General features: G+C 41.1%; 7 protein-coding genes across 7 annotated transcripts; 4 read left to right on the forward strand and 3 right to left on the reverse strand.

Annotated features, from left to right (window-relative positions):
- Nucleotides 1–2,766: 2,766 nt before the first annotated feature.
- EAF01_011953 (uncharacterized protein) lies at nucleotides 2,767–3,771 on the forward strand (the record flags this gene model as incomplete). Its single annotated transcript, XM_038920211.1, has 1 exon — nucleotides 2,767–3,771. One exon carries the CDS (start codon nucleotides 2,767–2,769, stop codon nucleotides 3,769–3,771), a length of 1,005 nt encoding a protein of 334 aa, XP_038764263.1.
- Nucleotides 3,772–6,835: 3,064 nt separating this feature from the next.
- EAF01_011954 (uncharacterized protein) lies at nucleotides 6,836–7,582 on the forward strand (the record flags this gene model as incomplete). The annotated part of the gene is made up of 3 exons (XM_038920212.1): nucleotides 6,836–7,135; nucleotides 7,184–7,254; nucleotides 7,306–7,582. The coding sequence occupies 3 exons, from the start codon at nucleotides 6,836–6,838 to the stop codon at nucleotides 7,580–7,582; spliced, it is 648 nt and encodes a 215-aa protein (XP_038764264.1).
- A 3,472-nt stretch (nucleotides 7,583–11,054) lies between these two features.
- EAF01_011955 (uncharacterized protein) lies at nucleotides 11,055–11,699 on the reverse strand (the record flags this gene model as incomplete). The annotated part of the gene is made up of 1 exon (XM_038920213.1): nucleotides 11,055–11,699. The coding sequence occupies one exon, from the start codon at nucleotides 11,697–11,699 to the stop codon at nucleotides 11,055–11,057; it is 645 nt and encodes a 214-aa protein (XP_038764265.1).
- A 1,271-nt stretch (nucleotides 11,700–12,970) lies between these two features.
- On the reverse strand, nucleotides 12,971–15,344 carry EAF01_011956 (uncharacterized protein; the record flags this gene model as incomplete). Its single annotated transcript, XM_038920214.1, has 4 exons — nucleotides 12,971–13,338; nucleotides 13,388–14,961; nucleotides 15,017–15,231; nucleotides 15,300–15,344. 4 exons carry the CDS (start codon nucleotides 15,342–15,344, stop codon nucleotides 12,971–12,973), a joined length of 2,202 nt encoding a protein of 733 aa, XP_038764266.1.
- A 707-nt stretch (nucleotides 15,345–16,051) lies between these two features.
- Nucleotides 16,052–17,615, forward strand: EAF01_011957 (uncharacterized protein; the record flags this gene model as incomplete). The annotated part of the gene is made up of 4 exons (XM_038920215.1): nucleotides 16,052–16,278; nucleotides 16,329–16,814; nucleotides 16,865–17,099; nucleotides 17,151–17,615. 4 exons carry the CDS (start codon nucleotides 16,052–16,054, stop codon nucleotides 17,613–17,615), a joined length of 1,413 nt encoding a protein of 470 aa, XP_038764267.1.
- Nucleotides 17,616–18,898: 1,283 nt separating this feature from the next.
- On the forward strand, nucleotides 18,899–22,009 carry EAF01_011958 (uncharacterized protein; the record flags this gene model as incomplete). The annotated part of the gene is made up of 3 exons (XM_038920216.1): nucleotides 18,899–18,966; nucleotides 19,181–19,483; nucleotides 19,536–22,009. Exons 1-3 carry the CDS (start codon nucleotides 18,921–18,923, stop codon nucleotides 22,007–22,009), a joined length of 2,823 nt encoding a protein of 940 aa, XP_038764268.1. The 5' UTR covers nucleotides 18,899–18,920.
- Nucleotides 22,010–22,992: 983 nt separating this feature from the next.
- Nucleotides 22,993–24,912, reverse strand: EAF01_011959 (uncharacterized protein; the record flags this gene model as incomplete). The annotated part of the gene is made up of 4 exons (XM_038920217.1): nucleotides 22,993–23,034; nucleotides 23,100–23,176; nucleotides 23,234–24,122; nucleotides 24,184–24,912. The coding sequence occupies 4 exons, from the start codon at nucleotides 24,910–24,912 to the stop codon at nucleotides 22,993–22,995; spliced, it is 1,737 nt and encodes a 578-aa protein (XP_038764269.1).
- Nucleotides 24,913–25,279: the final 367 nt, after the last annotated feature.

A 25,279-nucleotide genomic window follows, 5' to 3' on the forward strand; every position in this document is an offset into this window, starting at 1 on the left:
TCCACTAAAGCCTCATCATCGTCAGATAATGAGCGACAGATGTAAGATAATGCACTAGCGTCGTCCTTAAGAAAGGTGGCCTTTTTGTCGATATTGAGTCGAATCTTTGTAGTGGTACTGCCGCTGCCGCTGGAGACTTGAAGTTCTTCGAAATCCTGGATTAAGTTGTCGGCTGCTGCAATCCGTGCATATTCATGCAATGTCTTTTCGCATGTATAGAACCAACCTTTTCCTCGAAGTTGAATTCTTATTTGACGAGTCCAGCGTTCGTGATTCTCTTGAGTGAGAGGAGGGATGCGCTTGGAGTAATCCTTGGATCCAGTGTCTTCGTTCATTTTGAAGGTTCTGCAAGTAGAAAGCTTGCGTCGATGACCTAGGCGTGATTGATGGTGGAATGAAAGAGTGGAAGAGGAACTGTTTAAGACTGCGCTGTCCCGATTGGGATGTACTAGTGTTTGAAGGGAGAAATTCTCTTCAAGGCGGGGTAATTAAGAATAGTGAATTTTGATTTGTAGATAATGATTTTTGAAGTGATATCGAACACTATGTAGCAGGTGATGCTCTTCAGCGTTAAGCTGGAATGAATGGTCTTTTCAGTAATAACTCGTAGTTTTCTTACTTGAGGAAAAGGCGCGATGTAAGTGGTTACTTCGCTGTCGCTGCTCAGCAATCTGTTTGCTGTGCGCACCTCGTATGTTGACGTCGCGTTGCGTAGGAGCTTCTCGTCGTCAACCTCTCCTTTGGCAACGTAAGCTATTCAAAGAGCTTTCGGCCTTAGTCTTACTGCAGAGCTACCGGGCTCATAACCTGTTCACAATAAAGGAGCAGGCCAGTGGAATGCATGTATTATTGACTATGTAGATTAATTGTACTAAGGTAAAATCTAACTACGAAGTGGAAGTGATATATGCACAGTAGCTTAGAGCACGTGCCACAACTTCCAACATTAAGTATGTTTAATAATAAAATAAAAGAGTAAAATAGGAATTGTTTAAATTACACTATTCCACTTTAGATATATTAATATTTAAAGAAAGAAATCCTTTTTAAGATAGGGTAATTGAAAATAATAATTTTTGATTTATAAATAATAATTTTTGAAGTGATATTGAATATTATATAGCAGATAATACTCTTCAACATTAAGCTAGAATAAATGATCTTTTTAATAATAACTTGTAGTTTTCTTATTTAAAGAAAAGATATAATGTAAATAATTACTTCGCTATTACTACTCAGTAATCTATTTACTATACACACTTTATATATTAATATCATGTTGTATAGAAGCTTTTCGTTATCAACCTTTACTTTAGCAATATAAACTATTAAAAAAGCTTTCAGCCTTAATCTTACTACAAAGCTACTGGACTTATAACCTGTTCATAATGAAAGGGTAGGCTAATAGAATGCATATAAAAGTAACTATGTAGATTAATTATACTAAGATAAAATCTAACTTATAAAGTGGAAGTGATATATATATAGTAGCTAAGCGTACATGCCACAACTTCCAATAACTATTATATTTAAGTTATTTAATTCAATTACTTAATGTTGATTGTTTTAGCAATCTAAAATGTTCATATAGTAATCAAATTAATGAATTTATTAAGACATATATTAATTATATTTCGAAGATTGAATTCTTTATAGCTTTTAAAGTTGTATATAAAGAATTAATTACCTTTCAGAATATGAAATCAGAATTTTAAAAAATAGATTTAATTTTATTCAATTCTAAAGTTATATTCTCGAAATTAAATATTCGAATTTATACATCTACCCCTCCCTTTTTCGACCTAAATCAATAAATCTCTTAAACCCTTTATAATCCAACTAAAGCTTTTTCTCAATTAATATTAATTAAATCTCAAATAACTTGTTATCAAGTAAGTTCTTCTATATTTATATTTAAGATTATACTAACTTTAATTAAAAGTATAGAAAGATTAGCTTATAAAAATACACTTTTAAATATAAAGAATTATATACTTCAAATAATAAATAAAATATTAAGTAAATGTTAATATATATAAAAAACCTAATTATATTAAGGAGGAATACTTATTGAATAAAAGACTCTTGATATATTATCTTAATAAAAGATTAACATTTAAATTTAATATAATAAATATTAAAAAGAGGGAAATTTTAATAAGGAAGTATTTTCTAATTAATATTATAGTAAATATAGAAAGACAAATTATAATGTAAGAATTTGTTAAAATAATATAATAGATTCTAAATTATTAGATTCTTAATAGTTTTAATTAATTGATTTAATTGTTGTTGAATAATATAGCTTTGAAGTAATAATTCGAGGTAAAAGTGGTTGATCTATTGATATGGTTGACCTACTGATAAACTACGTTATGTCTTTGGGTTGAGAAGCTCAAGGAGTATCTGATAATGAAGAAAGGTATCTCGAATACATAGGAGAAGAGTTGATAAATAGAAAGGAATGAAATCGACGATTTCGGATATAGGAAATATCCTTTGGTCACAAGTATGACTGTCGTTGGTTGCCCTTTCATGCAAGTTGCCCTCGGATGTTGGCATATTGCTGTCTTGTTAGGTATCAACGCATTTGTGCTCAACCAATCCTCTTCGATGAGTATGTCACACAAACTTTCATATGTGTAGACTGTTACCTTCACGGAGCTGCACCGTTATTTTCGAGTTTACGTATGATCATTCATCGATTTCATTTTCAGCAGCACATATATCTTCTTGAGCAAAGGATCAAATTATGAGTGCACGAATATGTCGAGCTCTATGCTTGAACCGATGTACGCTATTCAGGAGGTCCCAGGTAAGGGAAAAGGACTCATCGCCACACGAACAATCCCTATGGGCACATGCATCCTTTCCGAAGAGCCCATCATCAGAGTCCCAGAGGATGCTTCAGCCACAACGGTCCTGCAGGCATCTATACGCAAACAAGTTGAAGCGCTCTCTGCAAAAAAACGACAAGCCTTCCTCTCCATGCACAATATCTATGCCAACGACGGTACCCCGCCGCGCCTAGGAATAATCCGAACAAACGCTCTACCCTTCGGAGATTCTGTACGAGAATCTGGTATATTCATCAATGCATGTCGCATCAATCATGCCTGCGATAACAACGCTCAAAAAGGCTGGAACGAGAATACCAAACGCCACACCGTCTATGCGAAACGAGACATCGAATCGGATGAAGAAATCACAATTTTCTACCTCGGGATCCTCAACAAGCGCGAAACTCGACAACAGAGATTGCGCAGTAAATTCGCATTCACGTGTGCGTGTAACCTCTGCTCCTTACCTCTCGAGCAAAGCGAAGCAGTCGATAAAAAGCTCGAGGAAATTCTCAAACTCGACGAACTCATCAGTCGAGATGGTATCATGGGAATCCTCTCAGTCCCCTTACTCAAACTCCGCTACGTGGATCAGCAGATTCGAAGATACAATGAACTAGGACCCAATGATACCGGTCTCCCCAGAGCCTTCTACGACGCGGCACAGATCTGCATCGCGAATGGCGATTTAGCCCGCGCGAGAATTTTTGTAGAGAAAGCGGTGAGAGGATGGTCGGTTCTCCAGGGCGAGGATAGTCCTAGTGTGTTGCAGTATGAAGCGCTGCTGCGAAATTTGGAGAAGCATGAGCTGTATGGGATGTCGAAGAAGTGGAAGGTGGCTGTGGATGAGGTTCCGAGGGGGCTTGGGGGGGAGGAGTGGGAGAATTTGTTGTGGAGGAGGGAGAAGATTAGGAGGCCGGGAAAACCGTGAGTTGTGGTCCTGAAGGGTGATTGAAAAGAGCTTTTGAGGGGCAGCACCTAAAGTCATGCGCTATGCTTATATAGCTATTCCCGTATTTATGGGTTTCGAGTTGTCACCGTGATTTGGCCCCAAGTGAAGCTTTGTTCGTTATCACTTTGTCACTCGTCTAGCAAATCGAAATATCAAATTGCAGAGATATCAATATACTATTCTTCGAGATTGATCCCTGTATCGTCTCCTAGATTCATTATCCAAAATGCGAATGTCATAATCCACGCTGATATTTTCCGAAATTCCGATCCATACACATCCTATAAGATCTATGTTGTTTCAATTTACACAAGTGATCACAATACGTGCAGCTGTCCAAGCTAAATTCCATGACCAACAAGGCAAGAATAAGATATGAGATGATAACCACGACTCAACACGATCACTATCCACAGAAATTTTCCATCCTCCTCTTATCACGCTGGTACTCATCTGAACGAGTAATATCGGAATACCGCACCTCAGCTACTCTAACATAGATATTGATCGTCGCACAAGTGGATTTTGTCGAGGTTAGAAAATAGCTAAATGTTATGGACGTAGAAAGTGCTTCAAAACATAGGTGATACTTATCGTAAAAGGAAGACTAGCGTATCCCAGAAGTGGCCAGCTACTGCGACGAGGTGATCTCTAGATTTTGGGAGCACTTCGTAAGTCATAGATAGGACTCTATGGAAATTGTTGGTCTTTTTGTCACAAGACTAAGTCATATGTTCCATCGAAGCATCACGATCCTTCATAGCTAATTATCACTGCCTTTTGTACCATTCCTCGCAGTTATTCTGGCTGTAATCAAGATGGCTTCTTCAATGGATATTCGCTTACTTACCTGTTCCCGAAGTTTACAAAATAAGTCACAATATACACCCACAACTCCAATCTTGAGACTTCTCTCACCAATAGCTCCGATATTTACACCGATAATAAGACACTCAAAGCTCCAGTTCCAAGGGCCGTAGGAAAGAATTCACCACAGTCTCGAGGCAGACGAAATTGTCGTGCATGCGGTGAGAAACTAAAGTTTCGCACAATATTGGGTTTGCGAAGGACTCGAGTTTGACTCTTCGAGGATCAAAACCACAGTACTCTTCTATACGTCGCATGTCCAGTGTTTCTTTGCCGTACCTAGGCAATGATAGTGTGGTGCATAAAACAATCATGACAGCTATGGCTGCTAAAACTTTTACTGCCTCTGAGTACCGGGTTCGATCTGAGAGCGAGCCAAGGCAATAGATTTCGGGAACTTAATCTTTTAGATAATCCTTCCGATATGAAAGTAAAAGAAGCTCCTCTGAGAACGACATTAGTATGGGCATTGGTGGTTTTTCAGTTTGGTTTGCGCATCTGTTCTTTCTTCGGATATCTGCTGATCATGAAACCTTTAACAGATCGAATGGGCTTCGATACTATAGTCGTTGACTCTCAAAAACGACAAGATCTCAACCCCTTAACTAATTTTCTTTTCTCTTACATTAATGAATAGCTTTACTCTGAAGAAATCGATTAATATAATAAAATTTTCAATTAAATGACTAGATGATTTATAATTCGATTAAAACTAAAATATGAAGCGGTAAAAATTCTTAAAGCTATTATTCGAGCTTTTTATATATATTATCTAATAACGTAGTTTATTATTAAGTAGATTATATCATCAAGCAGACCACTTTAAAATATATTAAAATTAGTCTTTTTTAATATTTTCATTTTAATAATTAATCGTTATCCTTTGAAAAAGAAAAAATATTTATTAATAAGAAGAAATCTCTTATAAAAGTATTTGGTTTTTATATGAAAATTTTTATTATATTCTCTAAAAAGTAGAAATTGTTACGATTTTCGTTACAAAAAACTATTTCTATAATAACTACTATATAAATTCAAATTTTTAATAAACAATTGAATATTTATAATATTTATAGTTTCAAATTTTATAGTTTCAAATTTTTTTAAAAAAATTATGAAATAAAGAAAGTATATAATTATATATAAACGAATTTTGTATATTTCTGAAATGATTTACTTAATGATATAGTCCGCTTGATAATAAATCATGTTATTCGGTTACAAGATTATTCGAAATATATCTCCGAACCTGATTATATAATAGCCGATTGAAAGGTATTTATCCGGTCATTAAACGATAAAAATGTCTGAGATTTATTGAATATTAAATCAACCACTCATTATTTCAAGAAAATTAAAATAGCCTTGAGCTTCTCTGTATCAGGGCTATCTATTGATATAATAAAGATAAGATCATATGAGTGGTTGAGATCTTGTCGTTCTTGAGAGTTAAAAACTATATACTATAGACATGAGAAAATTTGCTCATAGGGGGATAGTACTACTGTACGAGCAGTTGCTGAGTCCTTTCATATCCAGCAAAGTAAAGCACTGGATAATTGTCAGTGATTTCTCAACCATGCAGATACACGATGAATTTGTCCTGCTCCGTACACTGCTTACTTTTCGCTACCCCCATTGTTTGACCCAATGAGCTACCATTCCGTCTTACAATCGCTGGCTGATTAATATACGCTAACCGCTTTAGACGATACCCACGATGTGCTTCGTAATCGCCTCACATTTATGCCGCTTTGCTTGATAATTGAGTTTTACAGTCTCACCCTTCTCATCTTCCACATACCATTCATTGTGGACAGTTGGTTAAAAAGAAAACCAAGTGATTTGTCAAATTCAAAGCCTTCACTGCTCGAGTGGGTAGTTTATTATGATTAATGAGTGATGAGCATGCATAAATTATCCTCGGACCGTCTGATTACCGGCTCCGTCTGCATAACTTCTTCGGGAACTTGTTCATAATTGTTTTAGCGAGGTCAGGGGAAGCATCATACACAATACCTCATGGCAGCAGTCACGACTATATAAGGAGGTCAGTCGCCTTGAGTAAATATTCATTCAAACATTTCAGAAACCACTCAAGCATCAACAACATCAATAGAATTCAATTTTCGAATCTCACATATCAATCTCTTGAAAATCAATCACCTTTTACAAAATGGGTCTCAAACTCTACGGTATGCATCAAGCAACTTGTACTCAGCGTGTACTCACTACACTCGCCGAGAAAGGCGTTGACTGCGAGTTCATCCTTGTCAACCTTATGACTGGCGAGCAGAAGTCGCCTTCGCATCTTGAGAAGCAGCCTTTTGGAAAGATTCCTGTCCTGGATGATGACGGTTTCCTGATCTACGAGAGCAGAGCCATTTGCAAGTATATTGCTCGAAAGTACTTTGACAAGGGTACAAAGCTCATCCCTGCAGAGGGAGATGTGAAAGACTATGGTTCATTTGAACAAGTAAGTCCCTGGCCAAATTTTCAAGAAAGCAAACTAATACATCGTTAGGCTTGTTCAATCGAACAGGCGTACTTTGACGCCGAAACCTTCGGTCTCTGGTTCGAATACTATATCAAACCGTAAGACCTCTCATCTCAATTTAACCCACAATAATACTGACAAAATCACAGTGGCAGAGGATTCGGTGCCACTAGCCCGGAGTTGGTTCAAAAATATCTCCAAACACTTGATAACAACCTCGCTGTCTACGACCAGATCCTCTCGAAGCAGAAGTACCTTGCTGGAGATGAGTTCACTTTGGCTGACTTGTACCATCTACCACACGGTACACAGGCATTAAAATATGGATTTCAAGACTTGCTCGCAAAGTATCCTCATGTGAACAAGTGGTGGGAAGGACTTCAAGCTAGAGACAGCTGGAAAGGAGTAGTTGCTGCGGCTGCTTAGGTTTATCATGTGTCTCTGCTGTGGTACATAGTTGTTAAGAGCCTACCAACCATCCTCACGTATTGCGGTTGAATGCATATGAGTTGTACGAAGAGATAGCACTGCCACTATTGAAACTCTTATTATCTTATCGTCTTCCTAAGCTCTTTTCATCATCATTTGCGTTCAACAATTGATCAGGCCTTTGAACATCCGAGATTCTGCTTACTTGTACCTTTTGATATATATCTATTTGATTAATTATTGATGAAGATTGAATTGAATAATGGCCGAGGCTGCTGTTGCTGCTGTCAGCCTTGGTGCATTGGTTATAAGCTTCATTGGACTGACGGGTTAAATTCCTCAAGGCTGTCAATTTATTTGTGACTGTTTCGACGGCATCAATGGCGCACCGAAAGAAACAATATATATACTTGAGTAGCTGAGAGGTTTCGAGAAAGGCCTTCGAAACTTTCAATATACCCTTGAAAAGGTGAAGGAGTGCACAGACATAAGAGAATCAGAAGACGAGATCAAACTGGCCCTGGAGCTTAGTGAGTCCACTATGAAAGACCTTCAAGAATTTGTCAATACGTATAAGCGTAATGGGAGGAATAATTGGTGAAAAAGCTTTAGATTCGCCAAAAAGAAGAATATATTCACCAAATATGCCAGCAGACTTCACCAGGCGAAGATGGATATCATCGGCATAAAATCCAGATTGAATCTGTATGAAAAACGCTTCACCCGCCCAAAGAAAGATAGCTACTCACAATGCTTAGAAGGATTACCACGAACATACAACAGCTAGTACTTGCAACTGCCACCACACAATCTACACCCAGCGCCTCGACAACCATAACAACTTCACAAACTACTCAAGCTTCGAACGGAAAAAAGGTTGTTGCTAGCGATCAGGCCTATCTAGATGTCATATATGCCGTTCAGGAAGGTTTTTATGCTGCACTTGACCCAATTTTGGCGCAAATCGTCAAGAACAGTGCCAACATGGCTCTAAAAGACTTCAAATTTCAAATATCGATCTGATATTGGTGCCGAAACCGTGAGCAAACACTTGTTTGGCAACAATGATCAATTGCCAGCAACCAGAGATTGTGGTGACAGCCTCTTAGATGGGTTTAGCAATCCTAGGGTTGATCAGCAAACTACTACGAAAAGCATAATTAATGCATGGCTGGCGACAATAACTATTCGATCAACAACGACAACCTTACAACAGAGATTTTGTGACGTTACGAGCGATTCAGAAGAGCCCTTGGTAAGCTCAAAAACTACTCACAAGATTGATATTCGTCCCAATTATCTTACACAAGCGCGGTATCTTGTTTTCATTGATCAACAAAGGAGGGGTTCTATTTTTGGATGTTCTGATATGCGTTTAAGATGCTATAATAACGTTTCATTCGATGCTCCAATTACCAAAGCTTGTCGTATAGGTGAATTACCTATGGTGCGTAGATTACTTGCGGAGGGAAAAGCTACCATTCACGATGTGACATTATCCAGCGAGGGAGGTATCATTTCCTCACTACTGTTCCATGCTTGGGAGCAATGTTATTGTACCATCTCCATAGTCAACGAAGAGACCTACGGATGTCGTATTTCTGAAACCGTCGTCCGCCTCAGTAGGCTTTTCAGGGTTATGGAGTACTTGATAGAAGCAGGAATAGACCCAAGTGATTCTACGCCAAATCATTCAACAGGAACAACAACATTGTTCTGGCGAGTTGTATACACACTATTTGGGTGCCACCCCTTGATAATTCCTTATCTCGAACAACTTATACGGCTCATTCTCAAGAAATCAATTCATGACCCATATGAACAATATGGAATCCGGGAACCCCGACTTGAGGGTGGCCTTCGGTACTCGATTGTTGCTCAATTCATTCCTTGTGTTCAGACTCAAGATAACTGGCCGTTGACAGCTATAAAGTCCATGTAAGATGAGTTGGAGTCGTCAAAACATTTATCTTTGCGTTACCTTGAAGAGCCTCCGTGGGCCCTTCTTCACGACCCTCAGCGCCTATATATCCAGAGAGTTCTTCAGTCCTTCAAATTCAAGGACTCGGCCTTGGAATCTTACTGCATAGATACTTTCAATTCATTCATCGTATTGAGCGTGGATCATGACCATCTTTATCCGAGGGTCAGGGAAAAAATTATTCGATGCTTGAAAGCTGGTATGAAGCTCAATCACGCCGGTGAGTACGTGCGTATACGGCATGGCAAGACACTCTACTCAGCATATAGAGACGTAGGTGGAGTGGAATGCTTGAGATCAATACTACACGATGTCGGTTATCACAATCCCGAGATAAATGAAGTATTCGAACAGGCAAGCTGCATCATGCTTGAGGCATCGCTCAATTCAATCCGACCGTCTAGATTCACAGAACAGGGCATGGTTTACTCTTGCACTCGGGAAACGGGAAATCCAGAGGTCTTGCTGAGCAAAAAATTGTTGATGCTCGATCCTGGATACCAGAGGTGTTTCCCTGGTGAAGGCATACCGGACGGAATTCTTGAAACTCTTGCGAGAATGCACGAAGCTGGATGGCTGCGCAGAGAGAAGGAGGAATTATTCAACTACTACATAATTACATGGGAAACAGAAAATGATTACATACTTATCCATTTGCTACCGGAAGAGACCCAGACCATCTTGCGCAATGGTCTTGAACTTTATGACTAACGTAAACTACGGAGACTCATGATAGAGCTTGCGTGATATATTGCCACACGATGAGCATAAATGTAATGTCAGTTGGCAATCTTACGAAACTGGTATATTTCGGTTTATTGCAAAAAACAAACCTGATACTCGGCGGATTTCATTATCATCAGTTCATGATAACAGGGAGCTTCTCGTCTAAAATTTTAAGGGAAGGAAATATTACTCATGCCCAGGATTAATCGAGGGATTATCATCTGACAATATCAGGATAAATCACTTTTAGCTCTACCTCTTTTCATCTATCTGTCAACTTTCAAAGGCTTTTTCTAGAGCTAGTGAACTATTATTTCACATGTCAGTCGCGCTGCATCATCTAGTCTGATCCTGTCAAATCAAATTACATTTTTTTCCCATCACATCAGAGCGTAATTATTTTGGGATTGTTTTCCCGGTAGATTCACTTATATCTGAATCCAAATCGGATGAGGTGTGCATTTCATTGAGTCTATCCTCTTATGATATCTAGTATATTGCAATCGATTGTAATGTGGTATACTAGAAATTAATATATTGATCTTTCAGTAAGTAACACTCTAAGCCTGAGGTCCTTCACCTGATATATGAGTTCAGTAATCACAAGTAAATCCAATTACGAAAAGAAGTAATTGGCCAATGAGAACCAGCGATGTAAACAATAAAATTAATCGTAAAATTGACCCACGAAGCAAACGCTATAGCAATCCAACTCCAATATATGAACCAATATGACACTAAATTTTGTAGTCCCTTAGCACTTCAGGGAGCTATAGTCGATTTAAGATCTCTGATTTTCTTGAGATTCCTCTGTGTAATATCAAGCTGCTGTTTATAACTCACTAGATCACTTTGGAGATCACCAGAGCTCGTCCTCGGCTCCCCTCTCAAGACCAAGAGCTCCTTTGTTGTCGAAATCAGCCGTTTTAAATTTGACTTTATCTGTGATGATTTGAGCAGTACTTCATCGAAGCTTCGTCTGAGCTCCTCGTCAATCCTCATCATTTCTTTGCTTTCATCTTCCAATGATGCACCTAGGACTTTCATACTTTCTTTGTCAAGGTCCGCAATTCTAGATCGCGTTTTTACAGATGTATGCTCGTTCCTGAAATCGCCCGCGTATCTCTCTCTGGATTTGCGTTTAAGGGGACCTTCTAGGTCCCTGAGTTTAGTGTTTGTCATATCCAGACCATGCTTATGTCTGTCTCTTAAGTTGTCTGTGTGCCTTTCTCTCCCCTTGGATTGGGTTTTGGAGAAGGCTTCTAGATTCTTGGGGTTTTGCCCTAGCGATAAGCGTCGTTTCGATTCGGGATGCCTTTGAAGGGTACTCTTTGCATCTGAAGATAATATTATGGTAATGAAAGTTCTTAATTGATTATACTGCTGAGAATAAATGCAGAGGTTCATGCTGAAATTGAATAGCTTGTAATGGTTTCTTTCGATGATTGTAGTAAAATGGCAATCGTTACTTAAATGAACCGGGAAAATATATGTGTCTCTCAATCTGCTATTTAAATGTCAAAACGGTGCCGTCAATTATCTAGTCTCTGTGATAACAATTCTCATTTTGGATTACCAGGCAACCTCTTCATTAGTGTTCTACCTATATGTTACCGACTACAGCCACAACACAGAGCGGCTATCTGATTACTGCGCATATGCAAGAGAGCCACCTAGATACATACCTAAATTTTCTCTACAATTGAAGTAGTTCAATCATAAGATGAAAGAAACAAATCAAAGTAGCTTTATGTTGCAGATATTGTCGATATCAGAACTAGAATACTGTATAGTATGTCGACAGAATTAAACAACCTAGTGTAAAAGAATAAGCGATTCTTACATAAAGCATTACTGTCAAACCAAAGCCCTCGATAAATCTATTATGGTGGACCATTGAGGTAGAATCCTAAAGATCCTTGTGTTAATATAACAGGCGCTAATTGTATTGTTTATATCACGTGATTGCGAATTTCCCCCCCTCTCGCGGCACCTCTTCGATGCTTTCGATTATATGATGGGAGCTTTAGCCAATCGAAATGACTATAGTAGGTTGTCAAGTATAAATTCAAGTAAAGTTTTATTTCTGATTTCCCCGATCGTGAATTACCGGACAAGATTCGCGAAATAAATCTCGCGTAATTATCTCTTGCCCGCCGCCTTCTCTCGTACACTGATGCAATGCACAAGATTGAATTTTCCGACAACACAACAAATAATTTCTCATCTTATCATTGTCACTCAATCACCTCGCCTTCTGATTTACCTAATGATCCTTTATCACTATCTTGAGCTAATGATCATTAGCGCGCAAAATGATTTTGCCTCCCAAACTTGTCGTATTGTACTAAAATACCCCTGGCAACGCAACACCTGTGATATTAAATATCGGCACCACGATAGGGCTGAGGCTCTATATCTGCATTTCTTTACAAGTAGGTATTTACTAGGTTCTAAGCAGGTAGGTAAAACTCATAGGTTTCAATAACGCTCGCTTCAATTCCCACGTCTGTCTGTTGTTTCACAAACTCAGAATTGCTTTTTATCTTCCGCTCTACCTTGAGGACGTATCATCCACAATCCACAATTTGCACTCTGCCATTTGAACTATACACCGATCCCATTTCATTCCCTGCTATCCCATGCTGATTTCAAGCAACGAATCCCGCCCAATTTGTCTAAACAATCTGCACATAATTTGCCGGTACACTCTTGATATGCCCCCCCTTCTCAACCTCCATCCATCCATCTCCAGGATCATCCTTAATAAGCACAAAGCGCTCGCCTTCCACCATATTATGTTCTGCATCAGTCCGCGCTGTATACTCATAAAGCGCTTCTACATATTTCAACTTTTTGGCTCCTCTTTTTGGTGCCACAACTGGGCCCTGCTTTTTACCAGTAGAGATGGAGGAACCAGAATTGGAGACTATAGAAATGGGTCTATTCGTAGGGTTTGGAGAGGAAGAAGGAGGTAGAACTTCGAGGTAGGCGGTAGGGACTAGACCTTCCTTGGAGCCATGTTTGATTTTGGTCCAGCCGCCATCTATCATTGGTTAGTAATTAATTAGAGAAAGAATAGCGGGGTCACTAACCATCTGGTTCCAGTATTGTAATTTCTTCGCCTTCGCCAACTGTGACTTCTTCGCCACCATTAGCGTCATACGCATATAACATTCTCCCTCTCGGTTCTTTTGATGTCGATCCATCAGCCACACTACTACCTGGTAATTCGCTAACATATGCTGTTGGCGGAGGAGCTACAACTCTGCTTTTCTTTAAAAGTCCGCCGGGCTTGAGACTCGAAGATATGCTTCTCCTTCGATCACCCGCCGCATCTGGAGTTGTTTCCTCGGTTGGAGATTTTGCCGAGATGGATCTATGTGCACTAGCGGCATAACCTGAACTCAATGAATTCATAGTATTAGATCGACTCATGGTTGGAAATTCCGCAACACTATCTGCAAGACCTGTACCTGGGGCTTTAACCGCATTGGCAGCTTCTTGACGTTCTGCTTTCAGTTTCTTCTTCTCGTCTTTGGTCTGTTCTCCTGGACATTCAGCTGGGACCTTCATCTCACATTTGCTGTGACACGTATAACCACAATCTCTACAATCGAAACCCTTTGCTGATAGTCCCCAAATACGTTCACCACACAAATCGCAATTAGTGGGTATTTTGAAGGTTTGAGATTTGAAGTTGTGACTCTTCGAGCCTAACGTAACATCTCCCACGGCTTCCGTAATTGTTGATGTTTCAACTTCTGCAGTCAGCCTCTTGTGATCAACCTGATGTAGTTCTTCTTGTAAAGCAAAAATGGCTCTAACAACTTCAACTTCGTCCCGCTTATCTTTGCCCTCTCTGATTTGCTGCTTCACACGTTTCGTGCTCTCAACTTCCCGTCGTTTCAAATCCACTTCCCTCCTCAAATCTCCAAGTTGATTTTTAGATTTACTAAGGACGTTTCGAAGAAAGACCTTAGCAGTATCTCCCACCATCATCGTATCATCGTCGTGCCACACAGGACTTGGTTCAAATGGCTTATCCGGAGGCTCTTGCCAAGTTCCTACGTTATGTCTGACAAACATCATACAATCTAGAGAAGGCTGATTTCTTGGAATCTCAACCAATACGTGATTAACAAACTCGGTGCTACGTTCCAACATCCCCTTCTCTAATTGCGCCGCTTGCGACCATATAGCATTGAGTTTAATTGTGCGCGATTCGTAGAGGTCTTGTAAGCTGTCGAGAAGATCCGGAATATACTCATGATAGTATTTCTCCTTTTGTTTATTCGTGACATTTATGGCGATTAAGTAGCTGTTTTTAACGTTGTGCATTTCGAGGATCTGTTGTTGGTATGCGTTTTGTGCTTTTGTCTTCGAATAATCAAATGAAGATTCCGCCTTCTTCCGTTTGTTTTCAACTTCCTGACATGCAGCATCATATTTCCCTTTCATCTTGCGCAGATCCGCATACGAAGCATCTCTCTCCTTTTCCAATTTATCCGCATATTCAACGTGACGTTTCCTTATCTCGTCGTAACGTCCTCCAAGTACCTTCAGTGGTTCTGCCACTTGTGTAATCAATTCTCCTCCAAAGCGATCATGTTCCGCTGCGCGAGATTCGAGAGTGGTGAGTTGTGTAGTCCATGTTGTTAATGAAGCACTACATGCGGTTGGTTAACATTTGCACGTCGATTCCTAGGTATAGTATCTCAAACCTCTCCAGTGACCCAGGAGTCATGACAGGTGTGTCGCCGACACTTAAACTGCTCGACTTCTTCGTCTTCTTCTCATAATACTTCTTTGCCAAAGCCGCAAGCTTTGCGCTGTATTCCTTCTCAATGACGCTCCTTTCGCGATAGAATCCTTCTATGTCGCTGCCTATCCAGTTGATACCGTTGGTTACCCAAGCATTTGCCGATTTGAATCCATCCTGTAAAAGCACCAAAAGTCAGAAAAGGCATTGACCCAGAAAGCATGCGAACATGCGTGTCTACCAACCTTCAGCTCAAGGCCGAATTGGGGAGCAATATCAACCTCCGCCATGATTTATACCGCAATGATATGTCAGTAATCTAAGTATCATGGACAACGTGAAAGGGGGAAAAGATTCATGTTAGATTAGAGAAGTAAAGAATGAGAGTATGAATATAAAGGTTGAATCTTGGGCATATGTCATCAGGACAATAACCGTAATGAATAACTCGTACGCATAAATGCCCCGCCAAATTACGGAGTATTTAATAATACCTGGCTCCTTGGGTAGGTACTTTATTATTATTGTTACTATGATTAACTAACTATTGTTATTATTATTTATTAGTTGGGCTGGCTGGGCAGAGTGGGAGATTATCAGATTCGGGCGGAATACACGGGGGTGACCTAAACGTTTCTTAAAGCAGCGAAACATACCTAACTAGGTAAGGTCCACGTACCTAAGGTGATCGATTGTGGCTGTAAGGCTGTGTATGTGTGGCTGTTTTGTTTGCTCGTACGATTTGCTTGTTAGAAGTTTGATCTTGAATCACGTGTAGATTAACACATTCGAATATGCACTAGACGATTATAAGTTAGTTCAACCCTTATCGTCTTCTCAATATCTCAATATCTCTACTAGGTAATCCTTCACAATAAATCAATCAAACATCTTCAGAACAAAACAGTTTACCCCTCCCCCGCACTTAAATTATTCATAAAGAAGCAACATTATATTCCCAGCATTCCAATATATTACACCAACGCAATATTCTAAGATGTCTGAATCCAAGAGCACATCTTGGGCAGACGAGGTTGCATCACCCACTACTGAAAAAAATGAGGGAAACCCTTTGGAGGAGGCGCAAGTTGATGGTGCTACTGAGCCTTTGGGAGGTGGTACTCTCCAGGACGGTCAATATGAGGTTGAGGTCAAACTCAGCGATATTCAAGGCGATCAAACCAGTCCCTTGTATTCTGTAGAGACATTTGAGCAGTTGGGAATGTGAGTGTGAGCTTCACTTTTGCAGAGACTAAGCTGATTGATCCTACTAGTGATGCCTCGATTCTCAAGGGTCTTTATGCGATGAATTTCAAAAAGCCTTCTAAGATCCAAGAAAAAGCGCTTCCACTCTTACTTCGCAACCCGCCAACAAATATGATTGCGCAATCACAATCAGGCACAGGAAAGACTGCCGCGTTCGTTATCACTATTCTATCACGTCTCGACTTTTCGAAGCCAACTACTCCTCAAGCATTATGTTTAGCACCAAGTCGCGAACTTGCCCGCCAAATCGAGGGCGTCATTAGAAGCATTGGGCAATTTGTTGATGGCTTGACTGTACAAGCAGCCATTCCAGGCGCAGTGGAGCGAAATGCCAAAGTAGATGCAATGGTTATTGTAGGGACACCTGGTACGGTAATGGACTTGATCAAGCGAAGATCGATCGACGCATCTCAAATGAAAATACTATGTTTGGATGAGGCAGATAACATGTTGGATCAGCAAGGTCTGGGAGATCAGTGCATGCGAGTTAAGTCGTAAGTTTGGTCTTTTCGAAGTTTGAGTGACATATCCTAATCGATTTTAGGATGATTCGAGTCGAGCAGATCCTGCTCTTTTCCGCGACTTTTCCCGATGAGGTCTACGGCTTTGCTCAAGATTTTTCGCCTCGTGCAAATGAGATTAAGTTGAAGCGCGATGAACTTACTGTGTCTGGGATCAAGCAGATGTTCATGGATTGTCCCAACGAGGTCGGGAAATATGAGGTTCTGGTCAAACTTTATGGTTTGATGACAATCGGTTCCTCGATCATTTTTGTCAAGGTATTGTTGTTGAATGTACTTTCTCGATAATGATACTAATCAAGATTACAGCGAAGAGATACAGCCAGTAATATTGCTGAACGTTTGACAAAGGAAGGACACAAGGTTGTTGCGGTTCATGGTGCTTTTGAGGGTTCAGAACGTGATCAAGTACTTGAAGATTTCCGTCAAGGAAAGGCCAAGGTTCTCATCACTACAAATGTTCTTGCCCGAGGTATCGATGTTCAATCCGTCTCTATGGTCATCAACTATGACGTCCCTATGAAGGGCCGATCAGATTCAGAGCCAGACCCAGAAACCTACCTTCACCGTATCGGTCGAACAGGAAGATTCGGACGTGTCGGTGTCAGTATCAGCTTTGTCTTCGACAGAAAGAGTTATGATGCACTCAACCAAATCGCAAATCATTATAATATCGATCTTATCAAGCTCAACCAAGATGATTGGGATGAGACGGAAGAGATTGTGAAGAAGGTCATTAAGTCAAGCCGTGCTGGTACCAATCTACAGTCTTAATCCTGTTCGAGTCGAGCTTTCATATGAATCCTTCAATTATCCACATCTTTTTTTGAAATTCACTTTGCACAATATTGGGAGAAAAAGCAGGCGTTTGCACATATGCATAAGCTCATCCTAAGAGGGGACGCTCAAATTGCTTACGAGAATATTTTTCAACAATGGATTCGCTACAGCGGGGTTATTCTGGGTTGCATACACAGCCGCGAAACTTGCTCTTAAAATCTAATCGTGGATGAATCACGAGGAAATGACCATAATGAATGATTTCGTAAACAAAAATAGCTGCAACTAAATGAATTCGGAACGCAGTGAGCATGGACTGCAACAAACTTAGACATCGAAATTTGACACGTATAAATGCAATGAATCGTTGAACAATCAATATTACTAACATTGTATTTCCCATCTCAGGCTCGATCGAACAATGAAATATGGAATTGTTGAACATTTTCCACGACGCTCGGTAGCTTACACCTTATGAACCTATTATGAACTGAGACTAGGCAGGCTCGGCAGGTCTGCATTGGGGTCTCCAGTTATAATGGAACGTAAGTGGGTAAAGTAGTTCGAGAATCTATAATTTTGATCGTTATATATAGCAAACGGCCTCGAGGCTGGCGTAGCAACTATCTCGGGTGCGAAACATCATTGTCTCCAGTGAAATATTGATCTGCTTACTTCTGTTCTTGAGAGGGATCTACTCATATCGATAAAATGCGTAGAGAGCAGAGACAACCATAGAACGAGCATATTTCTTTTCTGCTGTACATACCCAGGTAGGTAGGTACCTACAATTACAATCATCGTTTCAATCCGGTCTACGCCAGGTCACGTGGGAATCCAACCTTGTAACCGCCAGGGTTAATTTCTTCAGCGCTTACTTGCAGAGCTGGACAACCACCACCATACAGGTAACGAGGCTTATCATCACATCAAACATGGGGTCAACTATTATGGCAGCGGCTATGTATCTTGAGTCCAGCGGTAGTATCATGCAGTCTCACACATCGTACCTGAAGAATTGTGACGCCATGTATATGGCCCATAAGCCGGCTGTTGGAAAGGCTCTATTGGTTTGCAAGGTAACGTTGCGGGGATTGTTTGGTGTTTTGTGAGCATATCGCTGTTTTCTCTTGATGGAAACTTTCTACATCATTATTTCATTCTTTCCCTTCAGTTTTTTCTCGTATTTCCTTGCCGTCGGGTTTTTCCTCGATTTTATTCTATTTCCTTTCTTCTATCAGTATCATCAGTGCCATGGGTTTCTTTGAAATTTATCCTAGATTCATATTATAATGATGTATGAGACGCTGGACGACTCGGAAAGTGAATTTTTGCCATCTTCGAGGTCAGTAGAATCTAATTCTGGTTCTTTTTCTTCCCATACATATGCCACCTGAATCGAGACCATGACTTAGAGCTCTTGTGCCCAACAGATTGAGTGACTCGAAGAAATACGACCTCAACTCTTCCATCATCACAAGCATCATGAAGTTTCGAAATGCTCAGATCAATTTGGAGAATGTATATACACAAATAATGCTGACATCCCGTTCCTACAGTGGTTCCCAGAATGGCAAAGTTACCATTGAGCCTCCTCATACTCATATACGCATTCTCGAATTGTGTTAATGCTGAATTTTCTTTACCATCTCAAGTAACGAGCTTTATTCCTTCGTGCGCTCAAGTCTGCTTCGAGTCCTTTGTACAAGACAACTTTCCAACAAATGTTTGTGGCGATACACCGACGTTCGACTGCTTATGTGAAAATGGTAGCAAGTCTACATATACGGTAGGAGATGGGGCAGTACAATGTATAATGTCAGAAGCCAGCGTGGGCTTCTGTAATGGAGATGATTCCTCTAGTAAGTCATTTGTCGAGGTTTGCTTTACGGAACTTTCTAATCTGTCCTGTAGATGATAGAGTACTAAAAGCATACAACATGTGTAATTCCGAGAAGAATGCACTGCCAAATACGCATAGCACTCTTACAGCAACTCTCGTTTTACAATCAGGCTCCGCAAGTATCGTCCAAATTGCTCCAGTGGTAACGACAAGTGCTAGTGATTCAGTAGCCACAACTTTACTCACAACTGCGCCTCCAGCTACAGCTACATCCACTCCAAGTTCAACTACGAAATCAAAATCATCGGCAGGGGTACCACAACCGGCAGCTGCTACGGGTGCCTATTCGTCACCGGAGAAAAGTAAGACAGTACTATCGACTGCGCAAATAGCTGGAATTGTGGTAGCAGGAGTCGGTGGTGTGGTTCTGGTAGTTGGAGCTCTATTGCTATTTGCCTGTATGAGGCGGAAAAGGCAAGCAAATCGAGATAGTGGATATCTCCCATTCCAGCAAGAGCCTTCTTTGAGCATCAAATCTCAATCTCACTTCGGTATTACGAAGCCAATGGCGCCATCACCAGCTTCCATTTCAACCCGAGGACCAACGCCAATAGGGCCATTTTTGGGGGCTCGAATGCCTTCGAGGGGGGGCCAACCAAGCCCCGATCCTTTCTCTCAAAGGAACGCTATTTCAGAGAATATCGGTCTTGCCATGACCTCCGAAAGTCCCCAAAACAATATGTTAACCCCTATAGGTTACACTGAGGAAGTATTCCAACGTGGCCCGTCTCCACTTTTGCCCGAAAGACCAGCCCTTACTCTGCAGGTTCCTTTCCAGCGAAACCCCAACGATATCCACACCGCTGCCTATCAGCATCCATCAAAATTCACGGGCAACAATCGACAATCTGTAGTTACGCAATTCGAAGATGAAGATTCATGCAGCACAGCTGTCGCATCCGAAGCACCATGGAATGCGGCCTCCTATGGGTCCATATCGAAAGAAAAAGTTCTCCAACAGCCCGACCCCGCACATTATCAATCACCTCGCCGCCAAGGTGAGCTTTCGCCAAATGAAACAGAACATATTATCGATTCATATAAGGATCCTTCAGTAGAGCCTGACTTCTACATACGCCCCCTTAATCTCCAAAGAAACTTTTCACAACCTCATCGGCCCGAAAATGCAATGAAACCTTCCGTTCATCGCGATCCATCTACCAAGGATCCCCTTAGAGCAACTTCATCTGTATATTCGGCAAAATCCCACGATCGTCGACCCTCTTCAAATGAAATCGAGAAGCTGAACTCACTCATGCAATCTAACCCTTCATTCCGCCACGTGTTAGGGAAATCCGCATACAATCCCGTAGGATCATATGATCAAAATCGCACCTCTAGAGCTTCAATAGGGTCTATGACATCCTTTGAAACCATGGATTCTATCAATCCTGAGCCCCAAGAGCTTTCTGGCGACACTAACCTCAGCCCTGTCGTCGAATCTCCCATGGACAAATCAAACGTTATCGGTGTGTCACCAGTCAAGTACCCCAAGATCAAAGGAAACTTAAGCCAACGGCATTCTCGTACTCGTCGTACCCGCACATCGATTATAACCAATTTTCCCGCGCCACCACCAATATCTATCGAGTCACCCATCCACCCCCCTACAGCACATAGTAAAAAACCATGGCAAGAAGCCGAGATCGCCGCTCAGAAAACGCGCATGGCATCTTTAGGACTATCGCCCGGAAACTTTCTCTCGCCAGGCTCTCACAACTCTGGCATCACTATTCGAAAAAGTAATGACTTTTTCAGTCCCACCCATTTAGCTTCAAGGAGCCCTCCCCCGCCAATACCATTACCCTTACCACCAACTTCTAGACAGAGAGATATGAGTCCAAGAACTGCAAATGGTAGTGGGTCTAAGAGAAACGCCCCACCCCCTTCTTTAAGTCTCACCACTTCTCTAGAATCATCACAAAAATGGAGAGTCCTTCCCGACACCAACGCCAATGTCAACATTACTAACACCACCACTACTACTTCCTCTCATCAACAAACCTCGCCCACCGTCGTATCTCCACACTGGCGACCACAAATACTCACCGGGATATTGAGAAAAGATAGCGTTCAATCCCTACACAAACCCACCACCACCGTCTCCTCCTCCAACAATATTCTCTTCCAACCACTCTCTGTCCCCATCCACACCTCTATGGACCCCGAGATATCCTCAATTTACAGCCAAGAAACACGTAATTTTACATTCGATCCGCGTCTTACACAAATGACTACCATGTCTGAAATAAAAGCTCAGGGGCAAGCTCCTGTTAATTCTTCGACGAGCGAAGGTGTCAGTACAGCTACAGATACAAATACGAATGGTGGTTCAGTCGTATATACTAAAGACGATGGATCAGGCAAAACGATCACTATCAATATCGATGGAGACAATCCCAGTGGTCTACCTAAGACACCGGGTTGGCTACCGACATTGACGCCCACGAGACGGGGAAATGATTTGTTCTTGAATGTGCAATAGTGCGGTACACAAACTATATTCGAACAAGTGGGGATATGATAATTTAAACGTGAGGGCAAGTAAAGAGGAGGGCGTCGGTTCATTATTACAAAATATATCAGTAGATATCTCTCTTTCGTGCCGAATTTCTTTTCCTTTGTGGTTAATCTTGTACGAATATAAGTATGAAGTTATGTGTCTTGGGATGAATAGGATGGAATGGGATAGGAATGATGCTGGACTAGGCATCTTTAAGAACAGGATTTACGTTCTTTATTTCTTTTGTTAAAGAAAATACCCAAGTCAGGAATGCAGGATATGGAGTTACAGAAGCATTATAGGAGTTATAGCTGTTACAGGGAGGGGCGTTAGTTCTGTTGTTAGATGTGTCTGTAGGAAAGGGCCTGGGGATTCTTTGCACGTGTTCCAATCGAAGTCAAGCCATAAGACTTAGGCGACATATTTGGGGTCTACTGTATTAGTATAGTGGTAGCTATTTAAATCTTGATCTACCAATTTGGTTACACTTCTTGTATTAATGGTGTTGCTATCGATGTAGCTGTGGCTCGACGACAAAAGTAAGGTGAAGACATGAATTAATGAGAAACAAACTAAAAGAGTTGCAATAGAGAAATGACAGGAATTCTGATTACGATCCCACATGGAAACATGAAGTGGAGAAAAACAAAAAGAGAAAACGATGAGAAAGGGATTATGTCGAGGCCGGAAGACGACTTCGTTAGAGAAATACCAACGCAAATTTGAAAATACCGATCACATGCATTTACCGTCCCAGGATATCATCTCATAGCTTCGTAAAAGTCGGTACATCCATCCCAGAACCCCAGGCTCCTGTATATTCGCGAAATACACCAATTTCCCTGATTCAACAACCGGCTTGTATGCGAAAAGAGAAGAAATTATAACGTCCATGTTCCTGTTGGCTCGCTGAGTACATAGGGAACACGATAAAAACGTATGATTAGGATTTCTTGATAGACGAGTTAATCCTGCCAGTGAGTAGGAATCACTGGCTCGACATCCTGCTTTTCCAAATATTTCATCAGCCTATCCGTCCAATTTTCGTCTATCCGTCGAAGGATGTGCTTACATATTGGTCTGATTGAAAGAGGTCGTCGGTAAATGATGGCTCACTCATGATGCTTGGAATTGGTTTGGGTTTCTCGTCTATACCTTGAGATTAGCTATGTGCAACACGTATTACGGTGAAGTCTGGTAACTTACCAGGGGAGGATGCACGGCGAAGTTGGATCTTCGATTGCAAGGTTTGTGTTTCAATTTTAATAATTGGAGGGGAAATGGTAAGACGGGATTCAGCCTGTTGATGTAAGTGTTCGGGAGATTCGTTTGGCGAAGGGGAAGTTTGGAGAAGGAACTGTCTCTCTGGATGCATGCCTTGATTGAGAGCCGACACATTAAACTCGCTTTGTGGATAAATATCCTGTACCGTTACGAAGGTAGACTTTTCGGGAGAGAGGCTTGAACGCTGGCTAGATGAGATAAGCATAGGGAGATCATTGAGGAAGCCTTGTCTCTCTAGGTGTATGCCTTGATCTGAAGCAGATACAAGGGCCTCGCTTTGTGAGGACATTTCTTGTAATGGTATGGGCAATGGGGAAGTGTTTGAATGCTGCGCAGATGATTCAGATAATTTAGCAAAGCCAACATCTTTCTCCATATCGGTCGTAACATCTATCTTAGTTTCAGTCGGTGGTATTTGTCGAGCTTTTCTTTTGCGAGGGTACAGAAGGGAAGATATTTGGTTCTGGATATCCAAGCCCTGCGCTTTGCTCTGCCTTCTCCTTTCAAACAACAACGATCTCACATCTTTGACAGGGCTGACGGGGGTATCTTTTGCCACTGATGTTGATTGCTCCAAAGTTATTGTTTGTTTAAGGGGTTTAGATTCTCCTACGGAAGTGGCGAGTGGAATATCCTTCGAAGTGGTTGTGTCAGCTGCTTTGATTGCCATTAATTCTTTATGCTTACGACTAGCAATTTCCGCCCACGATTCTTCAATTGGACTTGGTGGCTCAGGAGAGTTGTAGGCAGGAAACATGAATTCTCCGTGCTTGCGACTGGCAAGTTTCGTCCACGACTCTGTAGTCAGTGTCTTGAAATGGTTAGAAGCAGGAACTTTCAATTGCATACAAATGGGGGTGGATAAAAGCTACCTCTTCGTCATCTAAAGATTCTCTAAGACTATAAGTTGATGCAAGAGAAAGAGCTCGGCTTTTGGACTCAGGAAACATACTCGTATTTCGAACGGAATACGATGGTCTATAGTAGGAACTATTTTGAACGCCCCGGTCCTTAGGAGAATCTCTGCGAGAAGACGGTGTGTAATAGGAACCTCTTGAAGCGCCTTTATCAGTAGGAGAACTTCTACGAGGATTTTGTCCATAGTAGAAGCCGCTTGGAGTGTCTTGGTCTCTATGATCTGGAGATCGAAATCTATAGGAACTGGAGCTTGATACCTTTTGGGCCGAAATAGAGGAAATAGAGCGCTGGGACTGACGAGACTTGTGCGGGTTTTGACTGATACGGGAGCTTTTGGGGCTTCTGTAACGCGGTCGATAGTGGTTGGAATATCGACGTGTTTTAGAAATGGAACGGTGGTGGTCGTCAGGGCTTCTGGAGCGGCACTGAGAGCGGGTGCGACGGGGGGACTGGTGGGTTTCCAATGGGGAGCGAGAACGGAACCGACCACGGAAACTATCCTCATTGTCTTCCTCTTGCTTGATTGAGCCAAACATGTAGGACGAGGCTTCGGCACGAAAGTTAGGAAGGTCCTCATCGTTTTCTTCTTGCTTGAGTGGATTTGAATTGTAAGTTGGAATTTTGGTGCGAGAACCCAGAGGCTCCATATTGGCATTTCCAGCCATCTTCTTTCCCTTGCCCATTGTAACTAGATTCGATTAATAACTGATTTTCTGTTGAACACACAACTGCTGTTAGTAAGTAATGTAATGGTGATCGAAGTAGCAGAAAGCAACTTGAATTTAGCACTGTATCTCCTGGGAAAGAGAAAATCAAGACAGATAATCTTGGAATGATATTGGTTATGAGAGATTGTTTTTTTTTTTGGATTTTTAAAGGTTTCGAAGATGTTGTGGAAATATTGTGTTTATTGTTGTTTACAAATATTGTGGAAGAGATCTTGATGTAAATATCGGAGGCACTTCGGGAAAACAAGGGTGATTGTCTCTGTCTCTCGAGAGAAAGAACCCTCATATGGCTTTGGCTGACTTACTACTATTGAGCTATTCA

Source organism: Botrytis porri, assembly GCF_014898465.1.
Source record: "Botrytis porri strain MUCL 3234 chromosome Unknown BPOR_028, whole genome shotgun sequence".
In the NCBI taxonomy this organism is placed as follows: Eukaryota; Fungi; Ascomycota; class Leotiomycetes; order Helotiales; family Sclerotiniaceae; genus Botrytis; species Botrytis porri.